The following is a 14,556-nucleotide window of genomic DNA, read 5'->3' as shown; positions in this document are numbered from 1 at the left end:
TGTGCTGTTTGGCACTGACATATTCATGGTGCTGCTCTCCTCACTGAGCCTTGCTGGGATGTCTGCAAAATGTGGGATAGCAGCCAGTCACCTAAAAACAGTAATTGGCTTCTTGCCTGGACAGATTACATAAGACAAGGGCATGCTTGGGGCACTTTTTGCTAGTATGGCCCCTGTCTAAACATGTTACTGATTTTTCTTACAATTTCTGCCCTGACAACCCCTTCCTTGTTTTTGCTACCCCCCCCCCCCCCCCTTATTGTTTGATGACCCCAGGAGGGGGACAGCAGGAGGTGTCCTTGTAGTCACTGAGCACAAGCTAATATCAGTGGGGGAGGGGTAGCCAAATTGTCTGAAAATAAAATTGAAATTAGTTTTCTCATAGAATTACCAAATACCAAAGCAAAACTATACCCCCAAACAATGTGGGTCTCTATAAAAATATATTGCATAAACAAGCTCATATGTAAAACCCTGCTTTATCTAAATAAACCATTTTCATAAAAATACGGAAGTGTGGTGCTTTTATGGGGTATGCGTACGTACGATGCATCGCATACGTACGTGGAGAGGAGCCAAAGTCGATCGCCGCGCCAAAAGGTCTGGGCACCCCTGGCCTAGAATCTTTTGCCCATCTAAAACCCATAGGATCTTCTCTATAAAAAAAAATTGAAAATAAGGATCCGACTAAATCTTTAGTACTTGCCATTTATTCTCAAAATAGCTTTATATTATCCTATACATTTTAAAATATATTTGATAAAACTATACCTTATTCTTTCCATATTCTATCCTTATAGAATAAACTTCACTTACTGTAATTTGTAAGGATTATAAAAGTCAATAAAGGGTTCTGTGACTATGTAAAGATAGAAATAAAGCAAAAAGTACACTACCCATTGTGTATTGGTATTCTAATTGCCTGATAATTGCAGATGAAAGAAGCTGACAGTGTTTCAAAAACAAATTTAGGCAAAATATGTGAGATGGGGAAACAGCTGTGGATTATACCCAGTTTAGCTTCTAGTTGTAAAGAAATTATGTGCAATAGTCACATTTTAAAAAGGGAACACCCTAAACAATTTTTTTTACGAACTGAAGGATTCTTTATGTTTTAAACTGCAGATTTGTATACCAGAACAATCTTTTTACTATTTAAAAAATGAAGGGGCTTATTTATAGAAGGCCGCTTGTGTTTTCTGTTTTAATATTGGTTCCTCCATGCTAAATTGGCCCAAGTAAGCTGTTGGATAAAGGGTGTCTGTGATGATAATACACAATTATTTGATAGCTTTACCTCAAAACTATTTTTTTGCACAAGTGCATGTTTGTAATATGTGTGCACATATATAGCTGTAAATAAGTTACATCAAGTGGACTTGCTGTGCTTTTTTTTCTCGAGAAAAGCCAGTTAGATGACTAGAGAAATGTCTTTAAGAAAAAAATAAAAACAGCAAGTCCAGTTGATTTGACTTATTGCTACAGATGTACCATGACCTGGATAATAAAGAACCTTCACAGACATGCGTGCACATCATTTTTTATGCACAGATATAAAATCATTCTTGTCACTACCTTTAGATTAAATTAACATAGGTCACTCTCAGGGGCAGATTTAAAAGTGGCCAATAATTTTCTTTGAGCGGTAGCAATGGTTACTGAAAAATAATATGACAAATCATTTTCCTGTGTTTTAAAATTCATGCTAAGTTTGTTCTTTTTAGGGATTTAATAAATTAGTCAGGTGTCATAGTTAATGAGAAGCTATATCCTGACTATATCAGGAAAGTCTTAACTGTGATTGAATTCAAACTGCTGGTAATTCAGAAGCAATCCCCGAATCAAATTAGAAGTTTTCCTAAATATGTTTGATAGATCTTGGTTAATAAACCCATTTGGTTTTAAAGTAATTTTATGATTTATTGTGTATTTAAACGGATACTTGTCATGATTTTTATGGTATACATTTTATTTGTAAATCACACTGTTTACATAGCAAATAATTTACACTTCTATTTAAAATTTTATTCTTGAACCATCAAATGTATTTTTTTTAGTGCGAATATTGGTGTGTAAGCGCCAGCTCAGTGCATTGTGCCTGAGTCTGAGCTTTCAGAATGAGCCAGCGCTACACATTAGAACTGCTTTCAGATAACCTATTGTCCTACTCCCATGTAACTTGAGGAGTCCCAAGCCGGACTTGGATTTCCTACTATTGAGTGCTATTCTGATACCTACTGGGAGCTGCTATCTTGCTCCCTTCCCATTGTTCTGCTGATCGGCTGCTGGGATGGGGGGGGATATAACTCCAACTTGCAGCGCAGCAGTAAAGCCTGACTGAAGTTTATCAGAGCACAGGTCACATGACTGTGGCACGCTGGGAGATGAAGAATTTGGCTAGCCCCATGTGAAATTTCAAAATGAAGTATAAAAAAAAATCTGTTAGTGTTTTTGAAAAACAGATTACAATGCAGGATTCTGCTGGAGAAGCTCTATTAACTGATGTGTTTTTCTTTTTTCTCTATCTTTGTATCTTATTCCCCCTATTAGGAAAGAACAGAACCTGCTGTCTCCTGTTAATTGCTGGTATACAATTATGAATCATACAAGACAGGAAAGTCGGGATCATGGAGCTCTTAGCGACGTGTACACTTCACATCTCATCCCACGCCTTGCACATATCGGAGAGGATTTGACTCGTCTTTCAAAAAAGGTCTAAATATTGCTGACCCCTATCTAAATATCAGCCAAGCACACTGTATTTTGTGAGCAGTAATCCACGTTATAATTAGAAAGCAGTTTCTATTCAATAAATTTTAAATGCAAACTTAAATTGCCAATTTACAGCTTACCCCATTTATATGTGCCATTTATATGTGGTCATAACATGTGATATAACATAACATGTCTCTACTCACCAAGTTATCCACAGCAATTAGTATTGATTTGCCTGTAATAAGTTAACAAAAAAAAACATGAAAGCAAAGGCCCAAACAAAGTATAAAAATGCCTTTCAGCCTATTTTGTCTGGTTGCCTAAGTTAAACTAACCATATATAAAAAAAAATCAGCTCATTTGCTGGGGTCACTAAAGAAGCAGATTTTTGCCTGATTTTAACACCCATGTTCTAGGGCGGATTTGATCTGTTAGCCCCGGTCAATGACTGGATCACATTGCGGCCTTATGCAGATATGCCTGGAGAGGACCGTATTAATCTGTATAATTATATATACTGTTTGTTCCCTTTAAATTTGCATTATTTGTCTCTATCTATTATTATTAACATCATTATTAACATTTATTTATAAACCACCAACATATTCCGCAGCGCTGTACAATACCTAGCATAGGCTTTGATACAATCTCTGTAGCTGAGATTCCATCTCTCCAGCCTTCAAATTGCTGCAAACTGGCAATCTGTGGATTCTGGCAAATGCCAGAGGGGCTGCTGTAAGATGTCATAGACCATCACGGTTTATTGGGTGGTGGGGGGCTGTTTGGGCCTTTGTGTAGTTGATATGCCAGGGCCTCTTTTAATTCCTAGTCCATGCCTGGCTGCAAATTATGACTCCCAGCATCTGGCCAAGGATTCTGGGAATTATATGTATCTGTGAGAATAGCTGGAGGCCAGTGAACATCACATTAAGTCTTGTGACCGTGTACAGTCACTTGTTCATCACAACAGCAAATGCTCTGCCTTAATAAAAGGGCACACAACTGTCATTCTCATTTTATTCTCTTTCAGCCCACTGATTCGAAAATATGTTGACGTTTAACATGAAAGCATTATTTTTAAAATTATCTTTTTGCGTAAAGTTTCCATATTTTTTCAAAGGGGAACTCCACCCAAACACAACTTAAGCTTTTTGATAAGTAAACATAATTTTAAGCAACTTTATACTAGTACCTAGTACCTAGTTTTTCAGCACCCAAAATGTGCTGAAAAAGTCACGCTCGGCTTATACTCGAGTCGGGTGCCATGGGTCCCTCCAGACTAGCACCCTTTGTCCTTTGTGTGCAAATTAGGCCACCTGCAACCAGACCCTCCAGTGCCCTGGCCCGCTCCCATACTTATTTCCCCTTACGTGTCCTCCAGAACTGGGTATGCAGCAAATTTGCCAATGCACAATGAGCGTGGGGTAGTACTCCTATTGTTTTTGTTGACCCTCTTCTCCACTTACAGAGCTAGTTTAACCGTTTTTCTTTGAAATAAATATTTAAAAACATATACCCCACTGATGCCTCAATTAATGTAATTTTATTGGTATTTATTTTGATTATTGAAACTTAGCAGTAGCTGCTGCATTTCCCACCCTAGGCTTATACTCGAGTTAATAATTTTTTCCAGTTTTCTTAGGTAAAATTAGGTATCTCGGCTTATATTCGGATCGGCTTATACTCGAGTATATACATTACATCAGCTAAAACATATGCAGCCTTTTCATGATTTTTAATGTAATAATATGGTTTGAAACAGGTACTTAAGCCTTCCCCCTTGTTCTCCTGCTGATTTGGCTGACTACTTTGAGACTTTGTAAATGTAACAATAGTCATCTGTCCTCAGCCTGCCTTCAGTGTGCATCCTCTACATCCCACAATTCCCTGCACATGTGATGTCAATAAGGAACGTAATGTCATAGTGCAATGCATTGTGGGTTATGTAGTTCCTGCATACTGTCTGTAAACTGTGGAGTAGTTGTTACAATTTGTAACAGCTGAATTTCAGCATGTAAAAATAATATTTATTCCAAAATATATTATCCAAATCTCTTCTTCCTCTACTGTGATAACTGTGATGTTACTATAGGTATCGGACCCTCCCCAGGATAACCCGTTATCCAGAAAGCCTCGAATTATGAAATGTCTGTCTCCCATAGACTCCATTTTAATCAAATAATTCAGAATCTTAAAACTGATTTCCTTTTTCTATGTAGAAATAAAACAGTACCTTGTAATTGATACCAACTAAGATATAAATAATCCTTATTGGAGACAAAACAGCCCTATTGGGTTTAATTAATGTTTTATTGATTTTTTAGTAGATTTAAGGTATGGAGATCCAAATGACTGAAATACCCCTTATCCGGAATACCCTTGGCCCCGAGCATTCTGGATAATGGGTCCTATACCTGTATATACTAGCGATCTAGGTTTAGATTTGCAAACTTCTTTTCCTCGCTCTTTCAAACTGAAAAAGTGCAGAAAAAGAAGATCTACATATCTAAACCTCACCTACAGACTGGCACTGTCATATAAGACTTGGATTGTGTTTTAATCACAACATACTGCCACTGAGCTTTAGTACTCCATTGGAAAAAACTAAATTAGACAGCTTAAAGGATCGGTTATGATGAATTGGCACATTTACCAAAAAAGGAAGTGTTTTGTAAATGTGCCCATTTGTAAAAACACTCTCTTGACTTTCAGGGAACTGTAAATAAATGTGGTAAAACTTAAACTGTCGGGAATGTACCAGAATTCCCGTGTTTGAATTTTCATAAATCTGCCCTGCAGTTTCCTGTACTATAGAATTAACAATAATATTTTTATAGGAAATGAAAACTTTCCAGAAAAGTCTTTTAAATGCAACCCTAGCTCCCCAAATTAGGATGGAAGCACCATAGTATTGCCTACAAAGGTTTCAAAACGCAAAACGCTGTAGCACTTCCTTGTTGCCCTTTTTCAACAGGGCAGTGCTGCAGTGTTTTGTTTATACTATATGGATTTGTCCATGGCAAGGGTTTTTTTAACTGCATGTGCACCCAGCCCAAAGAATTGAGAATGGTGGTTAATGCACACAGTAAAGGACTCTACAAGGGTTACATTATTCCTTTTCTGTTATCTGACACTTTTGGCTTCCCAATATTACACTCTAATTAAACATCAGAACAGTATGTATGCATGACTTTATTTATAAAGCACCACATGAATAGATAGTGCTGTACAGTTTTACAGAGTAGAAAAGTACACACAGGGAGGAGAAGCATACAGAGATTCAGTGCCATGTAGGAAGTAGTAGGAGGTCCCTGGCCCATAGAGCTTACAATCCAAGTAAGTACAATCCAACAGTAGACAGTAAACAATGGAAAAGTAGATAGATATACACAAAGAAAAGAGTGATTTCAGGCACTTTTAAGTCCGTAAATGGAAGGGTTATTTAGAGCATTTTGTATCACAGATTTATAATATGTTACAAATGACCCCTTTGCCTTTTCCATGAAACATTTTTTTTAGGGTTCTGGCAAAGGGGCAATTTGTTTTTACAGAGCCTTATTTTGTGTAGCAGCTTCTATGTCTCGAAAGGAGATAAAGCAGATATTAATGCTTCTACTGTAATTAAACAGATTGTATGTCGTTAATGAACACGGGCAGAGTGCAATTTTGGATACAATTAAACATGTGTATTGCACAGACTGCAGCATTTTCCCCATAACGCCAGCATAATTGCAGCCACACTCTGTGTCTACTGCAATTGCACCCCAAAACAGTCAAACAGTTGCAACTGCATTCTGGCACAGATTGGGTGCACATTATGTCTAACAGTGGGGTTGTGTTATTTCTGGAACATGCACTCAAAATGGCATTACATCCAAGTGCAAGTCTGGGGCATCTGTTGGTGCCACCTGCTGAGAGAACCATGGAACTACCACCTGGTTCAGGGTTCCCTAGGGTCTCTAGGCACTATTCATAAAAGTGGCAGGATAGGCGCTTTGGCAACCATCACATGAAAGGCATCAGGAGATGTGTATGTGAATAAAGCTGTTTAAATCTTACCGCTGCCATGGAGTGTGTGCCAAAGTCATTTTATGCTTGTTAAATCCCTAAATCTTGTCTTAAAATGTTTCCTATTGTAGATAATGGAAAAAATCAGTGTGGACATAGCATACATAACAACTTTTTAAAGTAACTGGCTCATTAAATTCTGTTTGTTTTCCACATATGCTGCACACAACCAATGTCCCATGCACAAAACCATTCAGATTTGGCAATGACCATTGTACTGTGAAATTTGCTAACAGGAAGGGCCGCTTCAACATACATTCTTAATATAGCTGCCTCACGCATTTTCAGCAAACCGCTGGGGGTTCCTAATTTACCACTTTATGCTTTTATATATACACATTTGGTAACCTATTCAACTCCATATTGCCTGTCTTTGCAGAGTAAGGAAGTAGGTTTGCAGCAACAGGAGGATTTGTTAAAGTTGGTTTCCGAGTTACAGGGGGTAAGTATTGATTTGTGCTGTTTACTCTCTGTTTATGGGAGAAGTTCATTAATGGTATTTTTCTTACCCTAAAGGCTGATACTTTCCATTTTTCATAACAGAAATGAGACATTTTTGTGACTAATTTAGAGATACATTCTGTGCACTACGCTGTTTTTTTATGCAGTCATGAAATATGCATCTAAATTAACTGTTAACTAACCAAGCCTTCAGCTTCATGCTTTAATATGGTCATGAAATAATAACCTTGTATTTTATCTCTTATTTATTTAAAGTCTTTTATTTTAGAAAATGACACAGCAGTATTAAGGCTGTTCAAGAATTAAATGTTAGTGGGTTACTAACCCCATGGTATCTGCAATCCTTTGACAAATGTAGAGCCTGTTAGACAAAGCAAATGTCTGATTAGTAGCTTTGGGTTTCTGCAGAGGCATCAAACTTTGCTTTTTTTGAAATACAATTTTCATCAGCCTTAAAAAGTATATGTATACTGTTTGAATGTATATAAAGGCTTTTTAGTTAACTTTTGGAGCTTCTGATAAAAAATGGTACCATCAGTAGATAAAGCTGTGCAAGGGAGCTGTCTAAATGCTCAATAGTAGCAGCATTTCAGAGCTATACATTGTTCATCAGACATGTAGATGCGACATGCAGACTTCTTGTGTCAGCGTAATGGGGTACTTTAATTTGTATGCTCACAACACTCGTCCTTTGTATATCTGTCTTTAAACATGAATAGATGAATTAAGCTGCCTATTTGGGTCCTTCAGACTGATATGACAGCTTATCTGCCCATGTATGGGGCCCTCGGATGGGCCTCCCTGACTGATAACTCACCAAAAATTGGGCAAAGGTCAAGTGGGCACGTTTGATTTTCCTGTTGGATCAAGGATTGCATTGGCTTAATAATGCAGTGCTTGCTATTTCTGTTGCTGAAATTAGCCCAATAGTGTCCACCTTAGGTGGGCATATTGGGAGAAAGATCTTTTGGTGTATGGCCACCTTAAAGAAGAACTAAAACATAACCCATCCACAGCCCCACTCTACCCCCTGTCCTTCCTCCAAGCTCCTTCCCACAACAACTATTTTCTTTAAAATTGTCCCTGTGTGCTTACCTGCAGAGCTGCACAGCTGAGTTCAAAGGTGCCATCTTCCCCTGTCTTTTGATCCTCTTCTGTTAGACCACCGACAAGGATCTTGCACAAGCATGCGCAGCCAAATCTACCTCCTGAATCAGCTCTGACTGTGCATGCTTCAGCAAGATCTGTATCAGAGAACTGACAAGAGAGAGCCGAAGTCAGGAAAGATGGTGCCTTTCTACGCTGAGCTTGCAGATTTATGATAGGTTGGCACACATGAGAACTTTCAAAGAGAATATATGCTGTGGGGAGGGAGTTTGAAGGGGATGCAGTGGAGGAGGGTGGAGGGCATATTATTTTAAAATGAAGGCAAATAACATTGTGAAACAAAACATTCATTTTTTTTCTCTGTTGAAGACAAATAAAATGGACCATATATGTCATAGCAGTAAAAAAAAAATACAGATCAGAGAAGTACCATGTATCAGTTGATTCAGGTCCGCATGGATGACTGAGTATATTAAAGCAGCTAATTAAATAACAGAGTTCAGTATGTTACAAGGGTGCCCTGGTGTAATCCATGGCAGAGTTTCCCGATGTGGCCCTATCTGAGTTTGATTGCTTTTAATTTATTATTGTAGGGTTTGAGTGTTAGGAAAAAAAACAGAATGTGTGAAAGTTGTCCCAAGAATGCAGTGCTGACTTGTTTACAATGGACGGCTAATAAACCAGGTCTTTAATATCTATTGCCGGCATTAAACAGTGCTTTCATTAGCCAATGTTTTCAAAAGTTAAAAGACAAGATTAACATTTTTATTCATGATATTTATTCAAAGAGAATATATGTGTTTTACCCCAAGGCCATGAAGACGTACCAGTTGTATCACAGTGACTGTATGTATGCTGAACATAAGCTCAAGGAGGCTGAGAAGCAGGATGAAAAACGCACAGGCAAATTAAGTGAACATATGGCAAGTTCACCAGTATCTGACAGAGGGCAGAGACGGAGTTCTCTAAAGAAGACCGAAAGGCTTGTAGAAAAGGTAACTAATAGAGAAAGGTGCTGAATCTTTCCACAATTTTACAGTTAAGGTCCCCATACATGGGCCGATTCTAGCTGCCGATATAGGTCTCTTAGACCGATTCAGCAGCTAATCGGCCCGTGTATAGGTACAACTGAGGGGGCTGCCTGACCGATATCTGGGCTGAAATCGGGCAGATCTCGATCGGGCAGGTTTAAAAATCTAGTCGGATTGACCGCATCACGTGTATGGGGACCTTTAGTTTTAGGACTTTCTATCCAAACGTCTCTGACTAAAATGTTATGAAATCACAGATGGAAAATAGTCCATTGTTTGCATCAGTCAGCATTCATAAGGTTCCCCTATGGCTAATTTCTAGCTAATTGTTTTCAAAACATGGAAAAACTGTATATCCTTATGTCAGGAAATACAAAGATGTACCGTGTTGTAAATGATTGTTTGTAAAGACAAGCATATCTTTTCTCTCATAACCAATGTGTGGGTAACGATTGCTTACATAAGCCAACTATTAGTCTGTTTCTCTGCTTTAGATTTAAAGAATGCTGCAGTGCTGTGTAAGGTGTATAACCCATAGGGGTTTATAATCTAATTGTAATTTTGCAGGTATTAGCTTCCCTTGTGTCTTTCACTTGCTTTAGTACTAGGCTCAGAATCACAATACATGCATTTTCTTATCAGAGGCTGAAGAAATATTTGGAGAACAGTCAGAAGTGCACCAAGGCCAGGAATGACTATCTCATAAATCTGAACACTGTCAACAATAACATTGAGAACTACTATATACACGATATCAATGACCTCATCGATGTAAGTGAATACTGACTCCGACACTTCTGTTTAGTATAGGAATATTTATTATGATTTTTTATAATAGTACTTACAATAATAATGGGCTTTCCCTGATCCTGGCAGTGCTGTGACCTCGGATTCCATGTTTCTATGAGTAAGACAATGCGAGTTTACCTGCAGGCTGAGGAGAGAGTGCAGATGTCCCGTCAGCAGAGTCTTCAGGCTGTCGAGGGAGCTGTTGACAACTTCAATTCACAGGCAGACAAGAATAAATTGTTTGAGATGTACAGTGAAACATTTTCCCGTCCAACAAAATTTGAATACCAGCCACATGAGGGGGATGAGGTGAGAAAAATGCCTAGAAATGAACTTATATGTATCCTTATAGGTTGTGCAAACTATATACACAGTTACAAAGATTTAGGGATTTATATATGATCCTTTTCTACTTTCTATTTTTTCCAACATTGGACCAGATTCAGTTCAGTGAGAAAAAGGTTTATAGTGTGAAATGCGTGATGAGATTTAAGATGTAATTTCCATGTGTTTATCATGTGATAAACCATGAGATAACTTTTTCTTATTGAATGGAATCTGGCCCATTGGGCCTAAAGGAATTAGAAAGGTAAAGGGAAGAGGTAAAGTGTACCACCCACCCCAAACAGGGGGAGCAGGGCCAAGTTTGGATAGAAAGTTTGGTTTATGTTAGGTTCAGTTTGCAATGGTGTTGTTTATCACGGAGGTGATAGCTATGAGGCAGTAAGAGATCTGGATTTCAGTGGTTAGTGAATGGGATATCTAAATATACAGTATCTGAATTCTATCTGCACAATTTTAAGGACATGTAAAGCCTACATTTACCTACAATGTATATCAGTTGGGCACGTCTCCCCCACCCAAATGGCATCATTTGTACTGCATATATCCCCTCCGTTTGCAAATCACATTTTCCTAAAGCAAATAGCAGCTTTCACCCGGTGGTCATTTTTCCCCTGATACGTAATCGGATACATTTAAATCTGCAAACAGCATACACACAGACCCTTATTCAGGATACATTTCATCAAGAATACAGGCTCACACAGGCAGAACTGTCTTTGATAAAATTTCTGCTTTGTTTGAGCTCTGTAATGGTAAAGCTGAGCTCAGGAGAAAAAAACTGAAGCAGACTGCTAGAGCTGAGTTTCTATGGGAACCAGCAATGCCATCTCTTCACTGGCTGATAGACAGGGGGGCGTGTTTACTAATCTGAGCTGTGAACAACTGAGCATGCCCACAAGCCAACAGCCAAAGCAAATTCCTGAGGGAGGGGGCCGAGTGGGTTACAGGAGGAGAAGGAAATCTAAGTGATTAAGGAGATGTTGCAGCCTTACTATTAACCTCTGGACACCCAGTGTGGCAGGTATTGAAAGATTTCAAAGAGGCTGTTCACTGATTACATTTTTGTGTGTGGGGTTTACATGTCCTTTAAAGCCAAATAAATATACAAAATCTCTAAAAAACACTAAGCTGAACAGAAGAAGAGGATATGCTAGAATAAAACAGACAAAGGTCAGTTGGAGAGTTGTAGGATGCGGCTTAATTGTGGATGCCAAGGAAATGGACAAGCTGAATATCTTTAAAAACACTTGATATGTCTACGTGGCGTTTGTTTTCTACAGGTTTCGGAAGTCCGGTCTGAGCCACTGTTACATCAGGAATTGGTCTCTAGGTTACAGCATATAAAATCCAGACTGGATAGCGAGCACCTGGAAACTGAAGAGGTACTCTGTTCCATGGATATGTTTGAGTACTGTATTTACCAAAAAGGGGAGTTCATCAAACGATGGGATCATTATCTGATTTAACCACCCTTAGAACATCTGTTTTCCCTTTCTGGTGAATTTTGTGGTTATACACACCACCCTATCATTTCCCTAGTTATTTATAGTGGATAGAAAGGCAATTTTTCTTCTCAAGTATTTATATAGATGTATTCAAAATGGTCTGTATTGCTCAAAGCAATCTCTAGCCATGATTCATACTTGGGGGTGATTTATTGATGGTCGAGTTAAATTTTTTCTTTCGATTTGAGTTTTTGGCGCTTAAAAAACTCGGATTCAAGTTATGGTTCAAAAACTCAAATGTCTGGTATTTATTAAGTGCAAACCCCCCAAAAACTAGAATGTAAAAATGAGCCATCTATAAGCTTGCGAGTTTCTGTAGAAGTCAATGGGAGTTGCCATTGGCAAAGTCAAGCCATATTCTCAAACTCAAAGTTTTCGAATTTTTAGAGTTCATAAACTTGAACAATTTGAGAAATTTATGTTTTTTTTATTGAAACAAGTTTTCCTTATTAGTGAAATAAGTGACCATTCGATATACAAGTTTTATAAAACAAACACGAATTGACAAACTCGAAAATTGATAAAAAAAAGCCCATAAGAGTCTAACACAAGATCTGAGACAGCAGAACCAATGCATTCCCCGACCCTCTTTACCCTTGGTCTGGGGAGAGTGGGCAGTTGTGCTCTGCACACTAAAAGGGCCAGAGTCCTGCTTTTTACATTTTTAGCTTCAGCATAGTTACAGGGGTAAAGTTTCTTAGTGCTGCTTAGTGACTTTTGTTTGTTCAAGTCCATAATAAAGTTATAGATATAGGAAAACATTAAAGTAGCAGTCATTGTTCCAAGAGTATCTAGAGCTAGATATATTGGCCCCAAACTTTCAATAACAGACCTTCAAGTTGGTATTTATGTGTATTTAAAACAGCAAATAGGCTTCCTTCCCAAATCTAATAAGCCTTCAGGCTCATTCCCACTATCACTGCTTTAGCCTCACTACCAAGGGGCCAGTTCAGGAACCATTGTCATAGGCTGTACCTATGGGAAACTGTTCTGCATTGACCAAACCACCAATAATGTCAAACCACTCCCTTGGTTTGCCTATTTCTGGATTCTGGTATGGGTTACACTATGAGAACTATGATAATCATATGGCAGAACAGTAAACAGCTGATGCTTACACAAATCTGAAATAGCAAGTGGTATTATTATCACCCTCAGAGATGCCAGGAAGACAAAACAAAAGTGCACCCATAGCACATTTATCTTCATGAGTGTATGAAAAAATATCCTGTCTTTTAATTTTTCACAAGTAAATTGGTTTGTTTGTGGGGTCTGTTACCCTAATATTTTGCTCTCTGCAGTTTGGCACTTTATACTACTGATTAGTGCTGGCAGTAAAGTTTTAGACTATACTATATGTGAAAGGAAAAACTAAAGCAGATATCACTGCAAAGTGTGTTTAATCACACAGTGTGATTAAATGCACTTTGCAGTAATATCAGCTTTGGCTTTTCATTTCACGTATAGTAAAGTTTTTTATAGAATGGAACACGAAAAAGTAAAAAGCTTCACTATAAGGTATTTGTGTATGGAAGTTGCTTGCAACTAGGGCATTCACTAGCTGATTCTCTTAAAAGTTCTTTTTGTAATGTATATTTTTTTTTCTTTCTCTCACTCCTTTTGTTTGCAGGTGAAAAAAACCCTTAAAGCCACTTTACAGTCCCTGTTAGATCTTATCGGAATAGATGAGTTTGACTTGTCAGAGGTTTTCCAGTCCAGCCAGTCTACTGAATCCCTTAAATCTACAGGATCTGACACCAGCACTAAGACAAGCACAGCCAAGAGGAGAGCTAATCAGCAGGATACTGAGAACTTCTATGTTTCAGTAAGAACTGAGCAACAGAAAAGTAGAAAGAAAAGGAATGACTTTATAGTGTGACGGGGACCAATAGTTCACAGTTGGATAAACAAACGTGTTGTAAAAATGCAACTGAAAGACTGGGAAGGGGCAATGAGGTAGAGCTAAGAGAGTGGGGGGAAATAGATTTGGAATTAGCAAGAAATAACAGGAGCCTTTGAAGAAAACTCTGGAAATAATACAGAACAAAATGTGTGTATTTGTAGCTCTAGTACAGGGGTCGGGAACCTTTTTGGCTGAGAGAGCCATAAACACCACATATTTTAAAATGTAATTCCGTGAGAGCCATACAATATGTTTGGCCGCGGATGCTGCGGGGCAAGGTAGGGTGGGTCCCAAGGATGCGGAGGAGGGCGTGGCCTGCGCTCGGCAGATAGAAGACGCGTTTTAAGGCTTAGAACACATCTTCTATCTGCCAAGCGCAGGGGCTAGGTAGGGTGGGTCCCAAGGATGTCGAATGTGGATGCAATGCAGAGGAGGGTGTGGCCTGCGCTCGGCGGATAGAAGACGTGTTCTAAGGCTTAGAACACGTCTTCTATCCGCCGAGCGCAGGCCACGCCTCCCGTTATTTTTTTTATTAAAGATTTGGCAGTGAGCCAGATGCAGCCATCAAAAGAGCCACATCTGGCTCCCGAGCCATAGGTTCCCTACCCCTGCTCTAGTATAAGATAGAGGA

The 14,556-nt window shown here is 38.6% G+C and overlaps 1 protein-coding gene across 5 annotated transcripts in view; it reads left to right on the top strand.

Moving 5' to 3' along the window:
* arhgap4 (Rho GTPase activating protein 4) overlaps positions 1 to 14,556 on the top strand; it is a 76,832-nt gene that overhangs the window by 35,198 nt on the left and 27,078 nt on the right. For all 5 annotated transcript variants that reach the window (XR_004219466.1, XM_012968090.3, XM_012968091.3 and 2 more), the window contains 7 exon segments: positions 2,551 to 2,713; positions 7,163 to 7,225; positions 9,165 to 9,347; positions 10,026 to 10,154; positions 10,260 to 10,481; positions 11,798 to 11,899; positions 13,653 to 13,847. Coding sequence is in view for 4 of the 5 variants with exons in the window: in XM_012968090.3 (XP_012823544.1) it covers positions 2,551 to 2,713; positions 7,163 to 7,225; positions 9,165 to 9,347; positions 10,026 to 10,154; positions 10,260 to 10,481; positions 11,798 to 11,899; positions 13,653 to 13,847 (1,057 nt within the window). In the remaining variant the exon portion in view is untranslated.

The sequence above is a fragment of the Xenopus tropicalis genome, chromosome 8 (genome assembly GCF_000004195.4).
Source record: "Xenopus tropicalis strain Nigerian chromosome 8, UCB_Xtro_10.0, whole genome shotgun sequence".
Taxonomy (NCBI): Eukaryota; Metazoa; Chordata; class Amphibia; order Anura; family Pipidae; genus Xenopus; species Xenopus tropicalis.
Note: the sequence above shows the minus strand (reverse complement) of the source record. Positions and strands in the feature narration are given on the sequence as shown.